The sequence below is a fragment of the Somniosus microcephalus genome, chromosome 11 (genome assembly GCF_052327205.1).
Source record: "Somniosus microcephalus isolate GS21.2 chromosome 11, FLI_Smic_1.0, whole genome shotgun sequence".
Lineage (NCBI taxonomy): Eukaryota > Metazoa > Chordata > Chondrichthyes > Squaliformes > Somniosidae > Somniosus > Somniosus microcephalus.
The window spans coordinates 130,970,510-130,991,800 of NC_140997.1; the positions used below are offsets into that span (position 1 = coordinate 130,970,510).

At 45.3% G+C, this 21,291-nt stretch overlaps 1 protein-coding gene across 2 annotated transcripts in view; it reads left to right on the plus strand.

Annotated features, from left to right (window-relative positions):
• The window catches only part of dock3 (dedicator of cytokinesis 3), a 1,512,713-nt gene that overhangs the window by 168,022 nt on the left and 1,323,400 nt on the right, over nt 1-21,291 (plus strand). For both annotated transcript variants that reach the window (XM_086001262.1, XM_086001257.1), the window contains exon 3: nt 17,185-17,225. In XM_086001262.1, the coding sequence (XP_085857388.1) occupies nt 17,185-17,225 (41 nt within the window). The remainder of the gene's footprint in view (nt 1-17,184; nt 17,226-21,291) is intronic.

The following is a 21,291-nucleotide window of genomic DNA, read 5'->3' on the forward strand; positions in this document are numbered from 1 at the left end:
TCAAAAATTTAAATTATTGTTTAAAATAGTTATTTCATGTAATTTATAATTTATTTAAAAATGTGATTTAAAAAAAATAATAATTATTTGAAGATTCAGTGTTGTTTTGGGGCCCATAGTATTTATAAGTCTTGACAGCACTTCTTGCCAGACTGGCTGCCCATGGCCCACATGATCCCAGGGGACGCATCGAACTAACTGCGCCCCTGGGATACGCAAGCACTGCGTGCCGGCAGCTGGACCAGGCCCTGGATCGGAATTCCACGGCTCAAAGGCCGGCGCGCAAGGTAAGTGCAGATCAGGGGCTTGCACCCGCGGGAAGCCCCCGACCCGAATTTCTGGGCCGTAGTTTCCAAAGAGTGCCAAGAGAGAAACAGAATGAATATTTCAGGTCGATGACGTCTCATTAGATATTTGAAAATTATCTCTGAAATAACTCCACCACCAGTAACTGTCAAATTGACCACAGCACTCAATTTTTATGCTTTGAGCTGCTATGGTGAGATATATGCAATATGTCTCAGCTTGCCGAGCAGAGAGGTTACAGATGCTTTGTTCACTCACACTTTTCCTTAGAGTTCAACAAACCATTGATGGTGCCCACGTGACTATATAAGCTCCCTATATTGGTGCAGTCTTCTACACTAACAGAAAAGAGTTCCACACCATGAATGTGCAGCAAGTGTGCAACCATCAGCCTATAATTATGTATGTTGCTGTGCTTTTTCTGGGGAGCTGCCACAACTCTTTTACTTTGAGGCAGTCCACTATGTCCCCTATTTTCAGAGACCAAAGGCATCTATCCATAGGATCCTGGGGGTCAATGTTTCAGCATTGGCTATTGACATCTGTGCGGTTCCTCAGGACCCCAGCAAATGAAAGATATAACCAGGTCAGATCTACCACCAGCATGTCAATAGAGCAGAGTATTGCAATGCTCAATTTACACTTTAGATACCTGGATGGGTGCAGTGGGACACTGCAATACCCTCCTGCAGGAGTGTCCAGGATAATGGTCCTTATGCTGTTGACAGAGTTTCCTTCTTGCAGAAGTCAGAGGAGGAAGGAAATGGAAGATAAAAGGGTGTAGGTGGTCATCAGTAGCAAGAAATAGAAGAGACTGCTGCGGAGAAACATCTGCTTTGCAGCCAGGACCATTCAAAGTAGCCTCATTATGGACACCTTCTCATGAGCACCCTCTGAAAGCCCTGAACTAGTGCTCCATGTCAGACTGTCCATTTCCTCTCCCTCACAATCTGCCATAACTGTCTTTTGCATTTAGCTCAGAACAAACTGCTCCCATTCCTCAGGTCTGCAAACATCAACTTCCAAACAGTGCAAACTGTCTCAACATCAACTTCTAATCAAACCAATAATTTAATCCTTACCCTTCCAGCCTGTAATTAAATAATTTCTTGGCAACATTGTGTTTCCCCTTGGTGCCATCCCTATGACGGTGGTGGTATTGATCAAAGAGACCTGGGGGTTCACATACAGAAATCCTTGAACTTGGCAGGAAAAGTTGAGAAGGCTGTTAAAGCATACATTATCTTTGACTTTATAAATAAAGGCATAAGGTACAAAAGCAAGGAAGTTATGGTAAACCTTTATAAATCAGTGTTTAGACCTCAGCCAGAGTATTGTGTCCAATTCTGGGCGCCACTCTTTAGGAAGGATGTTAAGGCCTTGGAAAGGATGCAGAGGAGATTTACTAGAATAGTACCAGGGATGAGGGACTTCGCTTATGTGGAGAGACTAGTGAAGCTACTCTTGAAGGGGAAAAATTTATAGGGCTATCGTGAAAGAGCAGGGGAGTGGGACGAATTGGATAGCTCTTTCAAAGAACCGGCACAGAAACGCTGGGCCAAATAGCCTCCTTTTGTGCTGTATGATGCTATGCAGGTTTGAATGGCTGATGACAGTAGCTACAGACAAACTGAGATGCCCCAAATGTGCACTTGAAGGGGAGAATGCAGATAAAGTTGTGACGTAAGGTTGTGACATTGGCACACACTATTTTGCTCTGTTGAAGAAAACCAGGATGGTCAATGGTGAGGAAAGGTTACATGTATATACAGTGTACTCTGGCAACCTGTGGGAAATGTGGGTGCTTGGTTACCTTGCCGCGTGAGATCATTGAATTTTCTTCTGCATTGGCCAATGCTATTTCCTTCCTCTGTGCTGCAGCCACTGATCTTGAGGATGTCCTACCCTGGATACCAAACGGGCTGTGCCTCCTCTGCTTATTCCCTTTTAAAAGTACTGCCAACTCATTGGAAAATTGGCAGCACAGTGTGCTGGAGGGCTTTTGCTGCCATTCTGTTCTTCATGGTCCTCTTTTCTGATGTTTTCTGTATTGACCATAAGGTTTTCTGCCACTCTCCCCAGCGCAAAGTGAGTGTCCCAAGTGTGGCTCCTGCGGGAGCCCACATACCATTGTTTAAACTAGAGACTCTGGTAAATGGGCTGGGCTCAGTGGAGTACGCATGGTGTAAGTGCAAGTTCAGCTCACCTTGCATTTCCACTGATGCAGTTGCCTTGCAGAAGATCATAGTCCTGTCTAAATATAACGGAGACCTGGCTCAAAAAAGGGCAGGATTGAGTGCTAAATATTCCTGGATATAAGCTGTTCTTTCCTGAACATAGAGAAGGAAAGGAAGGAGGCGGGGTAGCAATATTGATTAAGGAGAATATTAGTGCTGGAGAGAGAGGATGTGCTGGAGGGGGTCAAGGACAGAATCTATTTGGTTAGAGTTAAGAAACAATAGAGGTGCCATTACACTATATTATATCGGCCACTAACTAGTGGGAAGGATATAGAGGAGCAAATTTGGAGGGAAATTACAGAATGCTGCAAGAACTATAGAGTGGTCATAATGGGGGACTTCAGCTATCCCAATATAGACTGGGATAGTAATAGTGTAATGGGCAGAGAGGGGGAAGAATTTCTGAAGTGTGGTCAAGAGAACTTTCTTGATCAGTACGTTTCCGGCCCAACAAGGAAGGAGGCGTTGTGGGATCTGGTTCTGTGGAAGGAGGTGGGTCAAGTGGAACAAGTGTCAGTAGGTGAACATTTAGGGAACGGTGATCATTTGTATCATAAGGTTTAGATTATCTATGGAAAAGGATGGGGAACAATCTAGAGTAAAAATACTTAATTGGAGGAAGGCTAATTTCAGGGGTTGAGAATGGATCTGGCCTGGATAAATTGGAATCAAAGATTGGCAGGCAAAACTGCAATCGAACAATGGGCTGCCTTTAAAGAGGAGATGGTTCGGGTACAGTAGAGGTACATTCCCACGAGGGAGAAAGGTAGGGCAACCAAAGTCACAGCTCCCTGGATGATGAAAGAGTAAGATGAAACAGAAAAAGGGGGCGTATGACAGATGTCAGGTTGAGAATACAAGTGAGAACCAGGCTGAATATAGAAAATTCAGAGGGGAAGTGAAAAAGGGGCAAAGAGAGAGTATGAGAATAGATTGGCAGCTAACATATAAAAGGGAATCCAAAAGTCTTCTATAGGCATATAAATTGTAAACGGGTAGTAAGAGGACGGGTGAGGCCGATTAGCGACCAAAAAGGAGACCTATGCATGGAGGCAGAGGGCATAGCTGAAGTACTAAATGAGTACTTTGCATCTGTCTTTACCAAGGAAGAAGATGCTGCAAAGTCTAGTGAAAGAGGAGGTAGTTGAGATAATGGATGGGATAAAAATTGAAAAAGAGGAGGTACTAGAAAGGCTGGCTGCACTTAAAGTAGATAAGTCACTAGGACCGGATGGGATGCATCCTGGGATGCTGAGGGAGGTAAGGATGGAAATTGCAGAGGTACTGGCCATAATCTTCCAATCCTCCTTAGATACACGGGTGGTGCCAGAGGACTGAAGAATTGCAAATGTTCCACCCTTGTTCAAAAAAGGGTATAAGGACAAACCCAGCAACTGCAGGCCAGTCAGTTTAACCTCGGTAGTGGGGAAGCTTTTTTAGAAATGATTAATCCAGGACAAAATTAACAGTCACTTGAACAAGTGTGGATTAATTAAGGAAAGCCAGCATGGATTTGTTAAAGGCAAATCGTGTTTATTTAACTTGATTGAGTTTTGATGAGGTAAGAGAGAGGGTTGATGAGGACAATGCGGTTGTTGTGGTGTACATGGACTTTCAAAAGGCATTTGATAGAGTGCCACATAATAGGCTTGCCAACAAAGTTGAAGCCCATGGAATAAAAGGGACTGTGGCAGCATGGATACGAAATTGGCTAAGTGACAGAGAGCAGTGGTGAATGTTTTTTTTGGACTGGAGGAAGGTACACGGGTTGGTACTAGGACCACTGCTTTTCTTGATATATATTAATGACTTGGACTTTGGTGTACAGGGCACAATTTCAGAATTGCAGAGGACACAAAACTTGGAAGTATAGTGAACAGTGAGGAGGATAGTGATCGACTTCAAGAGGACATAGACAGGCTGGTGGAATGGGCAGAAACATGGCAGTTGAAATTTAACACAGAAAAGTGTGAAGTGATACATTTTGGTAAGAAGAACGAGGAAAGGCAATATAAACTAAAGGGTATAATTCTAAAGGGGGTGCATGAATAGAGGGAACTGGGGGTATATGTGCACAAATCATTGAAGGTGGCAGGGCGGGTTGGGAAAATGGTTAAAAAGCATGCAGGATCCTGAGCTTCATAAATCGAGACATAGAGTACAAAAGCCAGGAAGCTATGATGAACCTTTATAAAACACTAGTCTGACCTTAACTGGAGTATTGTGTCCAATTCTGGGCACCACACTTTAGGAAGGATGTGAAGGCCTTAGAGAGGGTGCAGAGGAGATTTACTAGACTGGTACCAGGGATGAAGGACTTCAGTTACGTGAATAGACTGGAGAAGCTGGGGATGTTCTCCTTTAGAGCAGGGAAGGATGAGAGGAGATTTGATAGAGGTGTTCAAAATCATGAGGGGTCTAGACAGAGTAGATAGAGAAACTGTTCCCATTGGCGGAAGGACCGAGAACCAGAGGACACAGATTTAAGGTAATTGGCAGAAGAACCAAAGGTGACATGAGGAAAACTTTTTCACGCAGCGAGTGGTTATGATCTGAAATGCACTACCTGAGGGTGGTGGAGGCAGATTCAGTCGTGGCTTTCAAATGGGAGTTGGATAAGTACCTGAAGGAAAAGATTTTGCAGGGCTACGGGGAAAGGGCGGGGGAGTGGAACTAGCTGAAGTGCTCTTACACAGAGCCGGCATGGACTCGACGGGCCGAATGGCCTCCTCCTGTGCTGTAACCTTTCTATGAATCTGTAATTTTCAAAGCATATTTTTTATGTTTGGTTAAAGGAGAAGCCATATAAAAGATCTGTTCTAAAATGCACATCTTACTTTTTACAGGTTTTGATATAATACAGCCTGATATTGGAACATTAGGAAAGTCAGTGACAAGATAAGGGCTTATGCGTCTTCGAGCTCATCCTTCTCTCATTTCAGCTCACCCTGTCCAGCATCCAATTGAATCTTGAACTCTTCTTGCATCTTTGAATCCACTACCTTGCCTGGTCGATCACTTAAAAAATGTATCACCCTTTGATGTATTTTAAATTTACTTTTCATTGATTTAAATTGATGTTTGTTTATTCTATTGGCCCAACGCTACTTAATTAATATTCTGGGTTCACCTTATCTATGTCATTTAATACTTGATGTATCTCAGTGAGTTCCCCTTTTCTCGCTATAGACTGTAGAATTTAATGTTTTCTCATGGGTCATCCCTTTCAGACTTGGGATCAGCCTTGTTGCTTTTCTCTCACCCTCTTCAAAACAAATTTATCCCTTTTAAAATGTGACAATTAGAATTGTGCACAGTATACCAAATGACAAGCAGCGCGGACACGATGGGCCGAAATGGCCTTCTTCCGTGCTGTAACTTTGTAAGATTCCATGACAACTGAGCAGGCATTATAAACTTTCAGCACAACGTCTTATATATTTCACACTCTTCTGGATTTTCAGAATTTGTATCCCAGCATTCTATATGGTTACTTAAATACTCTTCTACATATGTCTTGAAAGCAAGGCGTCTACTGTCATTGCCAGGCCTCTTTCAGAGTTTTGCTGTGATAGTTCTATTCCCTTTGTTTATACTCTGCTATTCTGCTCATTTTTTTAGTATGCGATACTTGCATTTGTCAGTATTAAATTTCATTTGCACATTTATTTGCCCAGTCACATAACTGATCTAATCCATCTGCAAAACAGTAATTGGATTATCCATTCCTCCTCCTCCTTAAATTTTTCAAGTTAACAAACTTCAATTAGTTTCTCCATTCAGATCATATATGTAGAGAAGAAACAAAAAATGTTTTTTTTATTCGTTTATGGGATGTGGACGTCACTGGCAAGGCCAGCATTTATTGCCCATTCCTAATTGCCCTTGAGAAGGTGGTGGTGAGCCGCCGCCTTGAACCGCTGCAGCCCTTGTGGTGAAGGTACTCCCACAGTGCTGTTAGGTAGGGAGTTCCAGGATTTTGACCCGGTGACGATGAAGAAATGGCAATATACTTCTAAGTCAGGATGGTGTGTGGCTTGGAGGGGAACTTGGAGGTGGTGGTGTTCCCATGCGCTTGCTGCCCTTGTCCTTCTAGGTGGAAGAGGTCACGGATTTGGGAGGTGCTGCCGAAGTAGCCTTGGCAAGTTGCTGCAGTGCATCTTGTAGATGGTACACACTGCAGCCACGGTGCGCCGGTGGTGGAGGGAGTGAATGTTTAAGGTGGTAGACGGGATGCCAATCAAGTGGGCTGCTTTGTCCTGAAAGGTGTCAAACTTCTTGTGTTGTTGGAGCTGCACTCATCCAGTCAAGTAGAGAGTATTCCATCACACTCCTTACTTGCGCCTTGTAGATGGTAGAAAGGTTTTGGGGAGTCAGGAGGTGAGACACTCGCCGCAGAATACCTAGGCTCTTATTGCCACAGTATTTATGTGGCTGGTCCAGTTAAGTTTCTGGTCAATGGTGACCCCCCCAGGATGTTGATGGTGGGGGATTCGGCGATGGTAATGCCATTGAATGTCAAGGGGCTGTGGTTAGACTCTTGCTTGTTGGAGATAGTCATTGCCTGGCATTTCTGTGGCGCGAATGTTACCTGCCACTTATCAGCCCAAACCTGAATGTTGTCCAGGTCTTGTTGCATGCAGGCATGGACTGCTTCATTATCTGAGGAGTTGTGAATGGCGCTGAACACTGTCCAGTCATCAGCGAACATACCCATTTCTGACCTTATGTTGGAGGGAAGGTCATTGATGAAGCAGCTGAAGATGGTTGGGCCTAGGACACTGCCCTGAGGAACTCTGCAGTTTTCCACTCAGGAAAGTGGAGAGTATTCCATCACTCTCCTGACTTGTGCCTTGTAGATGGTTTAAAGGCTTTGGGGAATCAGGAGGTGAGACACTCGCTGCAGAATACCCAGCCTCTGACCTCTTGTAGCCACAGAATTCATGTGTCTTTGATGTGATATGCTGTCAAAGGCCTTTTGGTAGTACAACTACTTGAATTTATATAGTGCCTTTAACATAGAAATAGAAGGTGCTTTAGGGAGGGTGGAAAAAAAGAATGGACACCAAGCTATGGTGAGTTAGGAGAGATGATCAAAAACTTGATCAAAAGTGAGGTAGTGATCAGGGCAGTTGATGTTGTGGAGGTGAAAATGAGTAGTCTTGGTGCTGGATAGGATGTAGGATTTGAAACTCAGCTCTCAGTTTAACATAATGCTGAGCTTTTGCAAACCTGATTTCAGCCTGGGTGAGTGGCCAGGGAGGGGAATGGAATCAGTGGTAATTATGGAAGGAGCCAAAAACAACAAATTCAGTATTTTCAGTGTTGAGCTAGAGGAAGTTTTGAATCATCTATGACTAGGTCCCACACAGCCAACCTGACCACATAGAGATTACCGAGGGAAGTGGTTGAGAGATCAGAGTTGGGTGTCACCAGAAACTATATGGAAGCTGACATTGTGCCTGTGAATAAAGTCACCAAGGGGCAGATGAAGAACAAGAAGGGAGCAAAGATAACTGTGTGTGGGTGCGAAGAGAACCCGATTGAAGGAGATGCAGTGATTGTAGTGGAAGATTTTTTGTTTTATTAATTCTTGTGATTTGGGCATTGCTGGCAAGGCTGACTTTTATTGTCCATCCCTAGTTTCCCTGAGAAGGTGATGGTGGGCTGCCTTCTTGAACCGCTGCACTTGTTATTCTTTTGCAGTGGTTTGATACAACTGAATGGCTTGCTAGACCACTTTAGAGGGCATTTAAGAGTCAGCCATATTGGTGTGGGATTGGAGTCGCATATAGTTCAGACCAGGTAAGATGGCAGCTTTCTTTCCCTAAAGTGAACCAATTCGGCTTTAATGACAATCTGATGCTGGAAGAGAGTGAGGTGCTAACAAGAACAGAAAATGCCAGAGGAGTAAGGAGAGAGGTCAAGTGGGACCTGATGAGAACTATGATGATGAAATGTGTAGCCTCAGTGTGGGGAAGGAGTCTCCACCCATAAACAATGTTCCCTCTAAGCTGTGCGCGTGTGCAGCCGCATAGTAATCTGCAAGGTCCCGCGCAAGTTTACATTGGAAATACTGTGCATGAGTAGAAATTTAAAGAGACCGCGCATTGAAAGAAACAAGCCATGCAGAACATAGTGCAGTCTACAGGGAACATTGCCCATAAGCTAGATTTCTGCTAGGGCAGGATATCAGTAGATTCATTCATAATGAGCTTATGAATAGTAACATCCTTATTTGCAAGGGAGCGTGTATTTTGGAGGGTGGTACAGAGTGGGGTAGTGGTTGAGCCACCAGTCGGGTCGGTTGGCGGTGAATGAGACAAAAGGAGTGAGGCGGTTAGCAAAAACAAATGCCCTAGAAGTGAGCTGAATGGATGGTTTCTGGAAATGGAGGACAATTTAGGGTTGCTGCTCTGGGAGAACCAATGGTAGATACAGCAATGGATGTGGTGGAGAATACGAAGAAAGGAGCAGAGGAAGACCATAGGCTTGTTCAGACTCTAGCCTGGGATAGTGGCAGGAGAGAAAGTAGCTTGGGGACTAATGGCAAGTGGGGAGAGGGATCGAAGAGGGAATGGTGCTGGAGTTGGGGAGCTGAAAGGGTGCATGGCTGGAGAGAAAAGGGAGAAAGTGAGCAGAGCAGGGCCAGGAAGTGACTGGGGTAAAAAGAAAAAAGGATAGGCGACTCTGGAATGACAGCCAATTCGCATAAGCGAGTAGACACACAAAGAGACTTTGATAGCATGGTCTAGTAGCAGAGCTCGAGGCATGGTGAGAGAGATTATTAGGATTGGAGGTAACCATCCAATATCTTGAGGGCCTGTCTTCGTGGAGAAACTTTAGGGCAGGGGTAGGAAAGTGGAAGTTTAGCTCAAAGCCAACAAGCAATGAAGGCCAAGTCAAAAACCAGTATGACCTAGGAGCCATCAAAGGAGTAGATTATGGACCTGAATCCAGCAGAGTTCACTCCAAAAGTAAGCAGGGAAACAGGTGTCAGTCCAGTAGCCAGTGGAAAATTAGAACTTGATCCAGGAAAGAAGCGAAAGCATTGTTAAGCTGAGAACACCAGGAGTGGGGTCCAGCCAGGAGCCAGCGGAGGAATAAAGCAAGCTCAGCAGTTCCAAATAAGTTATTTAATAGAGACTCCCATTATCTATTTTATTTACAATATCTACAAAAGTCGAGGAGTTTTTGTAAGCAGCATCCTCCCTTTATGCCGACTGCTACTGATTAAGATATTACTTTATAGGTACTCCTCCAAACTACTTTTTAGGATAGCTTCCATAATTTTACCCTGTGGCAGAGCCACCAAGGGACTCTTATATCGATGTACATAATTATCTGTAACAGAATGAATCTGTACCTGTATTCGTTTTACTACATGTAAATAGCGCGGTCCCTAGAGGGTTAAGACCAAACGCGATGATGTCACCACGTGGGTCACGTGACGTTCCCAACGGCGGGAAATGTGATGACGTCATGACGTCAGAGGGAGGAGCTCTCTCTCCCAGTCCTCGTGGAGCCAGCATTGAGCATAGACCTGTTTGTTAGTTCTCCTACGTTTGATTGTTACTTCTGCAAAACAGTATTAAACTTCGTTTGGTTAACAGACTGACTCGATCTCAGTCTTTTGATTAGGAATCTGACAATTCCTACAACCCTATATTAATGTAAGGCTAATGAGCCGAATTATGAGGAGCCAATTTTATATTTACTTTTTTACAAATAGGCACTTTCCAGGCTTCCAATTCTGAAAGACCTCTCTAGTACTCATTACTTTACCCATTGGCCACAAGTTTCCTCCCTGCCCTCTTTTAGCAACTTATGTCATTGGCCCAGTAGATTTGTGTTAGTCTTCATTTCTTCTAACTGATCATGTCACTCCTCTTTACTGAATTCTGTGTTAATCATCATATCTCAGTCATTAGATAGGAAACCAGGATCTTCCTCCTCACTGACCACTTAACAAAAAAACAATAACCATTCAGTAATTCAACTATTTTCTGGCATGTTCAATTATTCACTGCTTTTCTCCTTTTAAAGATCTAACTTTTATCTTAACCACTCTCTTGCTATTATATGATGCTGAAAAAAGCATCATCACTTTGCTGGGCTTCTCTGCTATATTCCTCTCTCGTGCCCTCCATCCATCCCTACTACATTTTTAATCCTTCTTAACATTTTCTTATATTCCTTCGTTCCCTCCCTTTTTCCCGTAGGATATATGTAATCTGTTTTTCTTCCTTTTGTCCATTTTAATTTCTCTGTTCATCCATTTTGGAGACTGCTTATTCAACTTGCATTTATTTCTCTCTGATATATATTTGTACTAGCTGGGGGTAGCCCGGCGTTGCCAGGGCTGTTTTGGGCCGGGCGGTTTAAATCGAGTGCCAGGCTTTGGGGCCTCTCTGTGAATCTGCTGCCGGGCAACATTTTAAATGGAGTCCCAGGCTTTTGGGCCCTGTCTGTGTCCCTCTCTCAATCTGCTGCCGGGCAACATTTCTACCTTTTTAATACCTTGAAAGATGAAAGTGAAAGTACTTATAAAACATTTTTGGTAAATCTTATGTTATTTTTAAAAGAGATACTAACTTTTTCAAAGCTGGATGATCAAAGTAGTTTGAGCTGGAAGCTGAAGTAATGGCAGTGAAACAATGGCTGCCAGATCCCTGAGATGAAAACTATTAGTCCCGCCCACACACACGCACCGATTGGCCAACCATCAGGGGACCGTACTGTAGGATTGGTCAATCGTGACGGCACAGGATTGGTCGAACCTTGACGTCAGTCAATCAATGCTAAGTAGCAGATAATGAGTTTAATTTTGAAGGTTTTTTGCATAAGGCGCGAACAATTTTCGTCCGACCGAAAAGTAAATACGCTTACGACCGTCCCGGAACCGTAAGCTTTCTTTGGAGGTAACGCGCGCGTAGGTACGCTCTATAACTTTTGAGCGCATAGCCGGACAGACGCACACCCGAGGATAGAAGGACAGATAGACAGACAGATCGACTCGTTTATATATATAGATTGTAGGAGTCTCTGCACTCCTAACAAAGAATCTATAACTTACTGGAAGTTAACAAACTGAATTTATTGTCTAAGAACTTTACAAAACAAGAAACTACAGGAGAAGCTCAAAACAGGTCTTTTCTCTTTCAATCCACACGAGGACTGGCTGGCCCCGCCCTCTACCCATGACGCCATCACGTTTCCCGCCGAAGGGGACGTCACGTGACCCACGTGATGACGTCACGTGACCCACGTGATGACGTCATCGCGTCAGATTGCGATGTTGTCGATCTAGCTCTGTTTAACCAGAGCCAACTTGAAAGGTAATAACATTGGTTACAGACAATTAATGCTAGAGGTAATAACATTGGTTACAGACAATTATGTAAGTCACTAAGAGTCTCTTAGTGGTTTTGCCACATACGCCCCCCCAGAATTGTCTTTAACGAAAAGAGTCAATCGCTGAGGAGGTCGGACCAGTCTGTTGGACCGACTCCGAAATTCCCGGAGGGGGAAACGCTGAGCAGGCGGCGAACTGGTAGGCAGCACGGCGCTGTCAGGTGTGATAGCGGCCGGCCGCGGCGCGGAGGCTGCGCCAGCTCGATCGGTCGTTCGAGGTCCAGGTGCGCAGGCTTGAGGCGATCGACAGAGATGTGATCCGCTTTGCCCCCGACGTCAATCACGAAACTCTTGTCCCCTGCCTGCAAAACCTTGAAGGGTCCGGCATACGGCGGTGCGAGCGGGGTACGATGGCCGTCCTGGCGCACAAACACGAACTTGGCTTTCGACAACTCCCCCGGGACGTTGGACGAAAGCAAACCGTGCCGTGAGGTCAGAACTGGGCGGAAACAGCGGGCTGCATCCCGGAGAGTCTCTTTTTGTGTGGTCGCGGACCATGGTCGCGTAGGTAATGGCAGGAATTCACCTGGGACTCAAAGCGGTTGCCCGTAAACCATCTCCGCTGCCGACGACTGGAGATCTTCCTTCGGCGCCATGCGGAGTCCGAACATCACCCACGGTAGTTTGTCGACCCAGGATGCATCCAGCAGGCTGGCCCTGAGCGACACCTTCAAGGAGCGGTGGAACCGCTCGCACAAGCCGTTCGCTTGTGGGTGATAGGCCGTAGTGTGGTGGAGTTTAACGCCCAACACGGAAATCACCTCGTTCCACAATTCGGACGAAAATTGCGGCCCCCGATCCGATGAAATATCCGCAGGGACACCAAAACGGGCTACCCAGGATGAAACGAAAGCTCGAGCAACGTCCGCAGATGTGGTGGACGTCAGGGGAACTGCCTCCGGCCACCTCGTGGTGCGATCCACCATCGTCAAAAGGTACGTAAAGCCCCGGGAAGGTGGGAGTGGTCCCACTAAGTCGATGTGAATATGATCAAATCGCCGTTCCGGGACCTCGAAGGTGGCGAGCGGGGCTCTGATATGGCGCTGCACCTTGGACCGTTGGCAAACAACACAAGTCTTCGCCTAGTCCCTGACGTCTTTGCGTATTCCCCTCCATACGAATTTGGAGACCAGCAGTTTTTGCGATGCCCGCACTCCAGGGTGCGATAGGCCGTGTAAGGCATCGAAAATCGTACGACGCCATTTAGATGGGACGATCGGACGGGGTGCACCCAGCGAAACGTCGCAGAGCAGAGTGGTACCTGCGGAATGGAAAGGCACATCCCTCGGCTGGAGGCTGTTTGGAACCGAACGAAAACCCTGGGTCTCCGGGTCGTCCGCTTGGTCAACCGCCATCTGTGCGTAGTCAATGCCCAATTGGATGGCTTGGACGGCGGCGCGGGATAGGCAATCGGCGACGACGTTGTCCTTACCGGCCACATGACGGATGTCGGTGGTGAACTCCGATATGTACGTCAGCTGCTGTTGCTGCCGAGCTGACCATGGTTCCGCAGACTTGGCCATTGCGAACAGCAATGGCTTGTGGTCGACAAACGCGATGAAGCGTCGTCCTTCGAGGAGGAAACGGAAATGGCGGATGGCCAAAAACAAAGCCAACAGCTTTCGATCAAAAGTACTGTACCGGTGTTCATGCCGTTGTAGCTGGCGGCTAAAAAAGGCCAGGGGTTGCCACGCGCCGTCGACCCACTGCTCCTGGATGGCCCCCACCGCGTAGTCTGATGCGTCTGTCGTGAGAGCGATGGTGGCTCCCGGCAGGGGGTGTGCTAACATGGTCGCATTGGTGATTGCGGCTTTCGTCTCCTCGAAAGCACGATCCATGTCCTGTGACCATACCACAGGGTCCTTTCCCGTCGAGCCTCTGAGGTCCTCATATAGAGGACGCATGAGCTGTGCAGCCCTGGGAATGAAACGATGATAGAAGTTAACCATCCCTAGGAACTCCTGTAAAGCTTTCACGGATTTCGGTTTCGGGAACGCTGCAATTGCTTCCACCTTGACCCGAAGTGGTGTTGCACCCGTGGGGGTTATGTGGTGGCCCAGGAAATCCAGTTGCGATAGGCCGAAATGGCATTTGTCCGAGTTAACGATGAGGCCATGCTGCTGAAGCCGTCTGAAAAGGACCCGAAGGTGCTCGAGGTGTTCCTCCTTGGAGGTGCTGGCAACCAGAATATCGTCCAAATAAACAAACAGAAAGTCAAGGTCCCGCAGGACTGAATCCATGAGGCGCTGAAACGCCTGTGCCGCGTTCTTAAGCCCAAAGGGCATTCGCAGGAATTCAAAGAGTCCAAAGGGGGTAATTACCGCTGTCTTTTCGACATCCTGAGGGTGCACCGGCACCTGATGGTAACCACGGACGAGGTCAATTTTGGAGAAGATGGACGTCCCCGCCAAATGTGCTGAGAAATCCTGTATATGGGGAATGGGGTAGCGGTCGGGCGTCGTTATGTCATTGAGGCGGCGATAATCCCCACAGGGCCGCCATCCCCCGCCGGGCTTGGGGACGATGTGGAGAGGGGAGGACCAGGGGCTACTGGACCGACGGATGATCCCCATTTTTTCCATCACAGCAAACTCCACCTTTGCTGCCGCTAGCTTGCTGGGCTCTAAACGTCGCGCCCTGGCGTAAACGGGCGAGCCGGTAGTCGAAATATGGTGCTCCACCCTATGCTTGACGGTCGGAGCTGAAAAGTTGGGCTTCGTCAGCTCGGGGAAATCCTCGAGAAGATGGGCGAAATCGTTGGGCTGCGGCCGCGCACATGAAATCGTGTGTGACGCAGCCGTGCTGCGCGCCCCCGAAATATAATCGAGCGTGGCGGCGCGAACGAGGCGTCGATTTTTCACGTCCACCAACAGGCCGTTGGCGCCTAAAAAGTCCGCACCCAACAGGGCCTGTGAGATTTGAGCGGTGATGAAATTCCAGCTGAAAAACTGTCCACCGAAACATACTCGGACGAGGCACTTCCCGCAAGTGCGGATCGAACCCCCGTTGGCCGCTTGCATAGGGTGACCACGGCTGTCGGAGCGAAGTTCTATGACCGAGGCGGGCAGTATGCTGTATTGCGCCCCCGTGTCGCATAGAAAACGACGGCCGGAGATGGAGTCGGTTACGTAGGTGAGATTCCCGGAAGCACCGATCGCCATCGCGGCCGCGGGGGAAGTACCGGGACCGACTTGCTTGACTCGCGGCGGTCTATTCGACGGTCTGGTAACGAAACTGCACGGCGAGCGGCAGCAGCGGGCCTTCGGGCCGAAACGGGCGTGGTAGTAGCAGAAACCGGTCGTCGGAGGCGCCTTTGTCGGAGCCGGGGCTGGGCTCTTCGTGGCGGGGCATTGCGCGAGGGCGCAGTATTGTTGCCGGACCGCGTAAATCTTATCTGCCTCTTCCGCGAGCGCGACGCAGTCTGCGGTTTCTGCTCGGGCGAGGGACGCCTGTACTTGCTCAGGAAGTTGAGTAAGGAACAGTTTGCGAAACAGAAAGCACTGGGGCTCGGACCCCAGGAGAGTCAGCATATGACTCATCATTTCCGAGGGTTTGGAGTCTCCTAACCCTGGTAGAGCCAGTAAACGGCAAGCGCGCTCCGCTTTGGTAAGACCAAATACCTGCAGCAATCGTGTCTTGATGGCGACATACTTGTCAGCAGTCGGAGGACTCTCCAGCAGGCTGATGATTCTCGACGCCGTCGAGCTCTCGAGGGCGGAGACCACGTGGAGATATCTGGTCTGATCCTGAACGATGTTGCGGAGCTCAAATTGCGCCTCTGCTTGCACAAACCAAGAGGCTGCCTGTTGTTCCCAGAATTGGGGGAGCTTCAAGGCCACTGCATTGGCCTCCATCACTGGCCTGTGTTCGGCGTTCCCCGCGAAAAACGATCGCGAGGAATCGGGGTCACCAATGTAGGAGTCTCTGCACTCCTAACAAAGAATCTATAACTTACTGGAAGTTAACAAACTGAATTTATTGTCTAAGAACTTTACAAAACAAGAAACTACAGGAGAAGCTCAAAACAGGTCTTTTCTCTTTCAATCCACACGAGGACTGGCTGGCCCCGCCCTCTACCTCTGACATCATGACGTCATCACGTTTCCCGCCGAAGGAGACGTCACGTGACCCACGTGATGACGTCATCGCGTCAGATCGCGATGTTGTCGATCTAGCTCTGTTTAACCAGAGCCAACTTGAAAGGTAATAACATTGGTTACAGACAATTAATGCTAGAGGTAATAACATTGGTTACAGACAATTATGTAAGTCACTGTAAGAGTCTCTTAGTGGTTTTGCCACAGTATTACATTTTAATATTATAGTACCTGTTTATTGTGTGTATATATAAACAAATGGTATGGTGTGAAGTGCTTCGGAGGAGGAATACGGATATTAGCAAGAGGCAAAAGGAAACATAATGAGCGGAATAAAAAACATATACAAGACACAGAGTATGTGAATATCTAAAAGGGGATAGGTAGAAAGATAAAACAGACTCCAGTGGGCCAGAAGTCTGCACATTAATGTTTTTCATTGGGGACCCAGTCATTAAATAACAATTGTATAGAAAGGTTTTAACATTCTGTACCCTTTGTTCACAGAGCTGATGAATTCTGCAACACTTAGGTTCCTTGCAACTCAAAGGAATTCCAAACTATGTGACCGCTATTAATGAACTTTTCCAGTGCCTTTAAAGTGGTTGAATTTTAGGTTCCACCTCAGACACCTTGCATTCATTTTGCTTTGTACCTCACTTGTATCACGTTTTTCATATTTTTTGAGCTTCTTGGTTTAAACTTTCATCTCAATCTCATTTTAAGTTTTATTATTTATGTGCTTCCGTTCTGATCCACTCTCGCACCTGTAAAGTAAAAAGGAGCAAATTCAAAATGAGCTGTATGGGGGCGGAGCAGGGAAGCGCAGTATGAAAGGGAAAGAGGGGTTTATACTACTGATAACATCTGGAAATTGGAGCTAAATGATATATCTATGGTTATGTTATAATATTTGAGGTAAAACCCTTCATCAGGACTTCATTGTGTTTTTTACACTCCCTCCACCATGTTTTCCAAAATTCTAAGTCAGTTTCTTTAGAAGTCAATGCAGTCTTCACACTTAAAATAATATTGACTGACTACAATTTGCCCAGGTAGAGATCCACTGAGATGACACGCCTGGATATTTTTTCTTGACTGACGGCCTGTTTTTGTTTGTTTTTCAGGATGGTTCAGAGGGTTTGCAACCAAAAAGCCTACAGTCAAGGTGAGCAATACATAGGTTTCCATTTCAAGAGTGAGAATTGTTACATGAACCAAATTGAAACCTGGTGGTGGGTCCTTGCTAGAGTCACAAATTGCATTAATTTTTTATCAGTTGTCATTTTTTTCAGAAGCTGGGTAATGTCTGTTTGTAATGAGGAACATTCTACATTTCACATCAGTTCACTTTAATTTAGTTTCCTTTGCCTGTATTTTATTACACAGTTAATCACTAACTTATAGTAATTGATCTACAATCCATATGAATCTGTATTGTTGCATTCATTTATAATAATTAGTGGGATTCAGTTGTATTGGCCAAATTAATGGCACTGTGACTCTAATAGTGTATTGTTTCAGCATGGGACAGAATATTTCAGCTGCTTCTGTGAATGAGCTATGAAATTCTTTACAGTACTGAAAGAATAGACTTATCAGAGGTGTAGTACGCTGGCTATATTGAAATGAAACTCCAGCTTGCCTGCAGCCTGAGTCCTGATGCCCTACCTACTGTATCAGTGGCGAATCATCGAAGAAACATGTTTTGCCATATGCTGAACAGTGCATGTGTGTTGAATACACAGTTATTGCATTAAAATGCTCTGATGTACTGAAATAAGTTCCTGATTTGTATGACTCAACTCCCTGCTAAGTGGTGCACTAACTGAACAAAACTATCAGGAGAAACCGATTTATTACCTTTTCAGCAGCAGGTTGAAAAGAAAACTAACTTCAGCTAATAGTTCATATGATATAGGGATAGCAGATTATATGTTATCCACAAAGGAGCTCGCTTTGAAGAAAAAATATAAAATGGAAGGCACAAATAAAAATAAATGCTGCAAATCTGAAACAAAACCAGAAAATTCTGGAATTACATATTCTGTCTTGCATCATAACTGGATGATGAAATAGCTCAGGATGAAGTTAAGAGACATAGGAGTCTTAGTAGATGCAACGCTCAACATGTCGAACAAATGCAGAGCAATAATCAACAAAGCCAATAGAATAACAACAGAAAATGCTGGAAACACTCAGCAGGTCAGGTAGCATCGAGGAGAGAAAAAGAGAGTCAACATTTTGAGTCGGGGACCCTTCGTCAGAATAAGGGTCCCCGACTCTCAACGTTGACTCTGTTTCTCCCTCCTTGATGCTGCCTGACCTGCTAAGTGTTTCCAGCGTTTTCTGTTGTTATTTCAGATTTCCAGCATCCGCGGTATTTTGCTATTGTAAAGCCAATAGAATATTCAACTACATAGCCAAAACAGTAGAGTGCAAGTCACAGGAATTCGTGATCAAACTGTACAATGCTCTGTTCAGACCTCACCTTGAGTATTGTGCCCAGTTCTGGTCTCCGAGAAACAAGGGACACATTTAAGTGTTGGAGCGAAGAGAAGAGTGCAGAGAAGAGCCATGAGGCTGATCACTAGTTTTAGAGGTTTGAGTTATCAAGAAAGACGGGAGGAACGGGTTTTTCGGCCTGTAAATGAGGCATCCATGGGATGATCTTACTGGGGTGTATACGATAGCAAATGGTATAATAAAGGTTAATTCAGAATAGTATAAATTAAATTGTGGGAGTGGGACAAAGGGTTTCAAACTCGTTAAAGGTGACTTTAGGATTAATATCAGGAAGTTGTTCTTCACACACAATGATCTGCACTTGGAATGGACTTCTAAATAGAGTAGTTGAGGCAAAAACCGTGGACTCAAACAACTAGATTCGGTAATGGGCGGGGGGGGTGGGGTGGTGGTGGAAGCGGGGGGGAGTGTGGGGTTGTTCTGATTCGATTAATTAGTTAAATTTCATAATGTTATGATCTACTTCCATGTTAGCAAAATGGTCAAGTAAAAGAAAATTGGACTTCTGGTTGTGAAGGAAGGAATAATGCCAATGACGCAGCAGTATGGTAACGTTTGGTGGATTGACAGCTGAAATTGAGTATCATAGAACATTGTTCTGACTGTGGGTTCAGTTGCAGAATTACTTAAATTTAAATAGAAATTTTAGAATATGGGACCCTTTGGGGATTAGTGCCAGCTGGCCAGCCAGTCAGATCACAATAACTTAAACCTACTCATACAATTTAAAACCTGGATTGAACAGCTAATGTGTGAAACTTATCAAACTATCATTGCTATTGTTCTGATAAGTAGTGTGAATTCACTGGTAGCTGAATGACGGCAAGAACTATAACAGATACTCTAATTGAAATGACAGGTTTTGTTAGAATACAGAAGTGTAGCCGAAAAGAGCAGAGAGGAGGAGGGCCATATATAATGGGCTACAATATCAGCAAGTTAGTGAATTTTCCTGCTGTGTGGCGAGAAAAACACAGCAATATGACGGACCCACATGCACTGCTCTCATTTATTCTTGGAACAAGAGAGTGTTTCAGCGAATGCTGTTGCGAAGCTGCGGTAACCATCACATTCGGGAATAAATCTATTGCCACTGTGAAGGACAGGCCAATTTTAGAACATAAGGATGGCTGGGATAGTCTCGCCTGTGAGTAGTATTCTCTGAATCTTTCTTGCAACAAGAACGAATAATGTTCATGGGGCACACTGGATTGGACACTTGGGCATATTAGGAGATGATAATGGCCTGCTCAGTGGGCATGTGCCAAAACTACTTCAGATACCCATCAAAGCCATCAGGGTTTTCTGTGCATGTACGTGTTTGCCAATGCTGAGTTAAAGGACCCAATCATCTCTTCCCTTAATCATGGATCAGATTGTTGTTGAAAAATCTAATCTATTTCTTTTGGGTTTTAATAAACACACAATTTCTCTCTCAGCTGTGTGACAAGTGCTTGGGTGTCAAAATCCTACCACAAATCTCCTGTTAATAAAATGTTGAATTTTTGATTAGGAGGGTCATAGAATCATACAACACAGAAGGAGGCCATTCGGCCTATCGTGCCTGTGCTGGCTCTTGGAAGGAGTTATACAATTAGTTCCACTCACCAGCTCTTTCGCATAGTTCTGCAAATTTTCCCCTTCAAGTATTTATCCAATATCCTTTTGAAAGTTATTATTGAATCTGCTTCCACCACCTTTCAGGCAGTGCATTACGGATAATAACAACTAGCTGCGTAAACATTTTTTTCCCCATGTCGCCTCTGGTTCTTTTGCCAATCACCTTAAATCTGTCTGCTCTGGTTATTGACCCTTTGCCACTGGAAAGTTTCTCCTTATTTACTCTATCAAAACACTTCATGATTTTGAACACCTCTATCGAATCTCCCCTTAACCTTTTTTGCTCTAAGGAGAACAACTCCAGTTTCTCCACGTAACTGAAGTATTTCATCCCTGTTACCATTCTAGTAAATCTGCACCCTCTCTAAGGCTTCTTCCTAAAGTGTGGTGCCCAGAACTGGCCACAGTACTCCAACTGGAGCCAAACCAGTGTTTTATAAAGGTTTAGCATAACTTCTTTGCTTTTGTACTTGATGCCTCTATTTATAAAGCCAAGGATCCCATATGCCTTTTGTGTACTTGTATATGTACACTGCAAGGTCTCTCTGTTCCTGCACCCCCTTTAAAATTGTACCATTATTGCCTCTCCTCATTCATCCTACCAAAATGAATCACTTCACACTTCTCTGTATTAAATATCATCTGCCATGCCTCTCCCTGTTTCATCAAACTGTCAATGTCCTCCTGAATCTGTTACTATCCTCCTCACTGTTTACCTCTCCCAATCTTGTTTATGGATAGAAATAGTACTAGTAGAATCAGTATCCTCATGAAATGATCCTAGTTCCACTCCCCATTTAACTCCATAGCGCTGAACAGTGTTGTCTATGAATCAAACGAGTAAACTTGAAAGCATTGCTGTACCTAATCTCAAGTCTATTTCAGGGTTGCTCAGCTACCATACTTGCACCATTGGGACTAGCTTTACAAGATCTAGTTTACCAAACAGTTCCTAATTGTTTCAGCAGACTCCATTTATCCAACTACAGTCCCTTCTTTGTAAGACCTAAGCATTAATAATTCACCAAAAATTCCAAATTATGCTCTCCTCTCCTTCACTTTTATCTACACAGAACAATCTCCCCTCC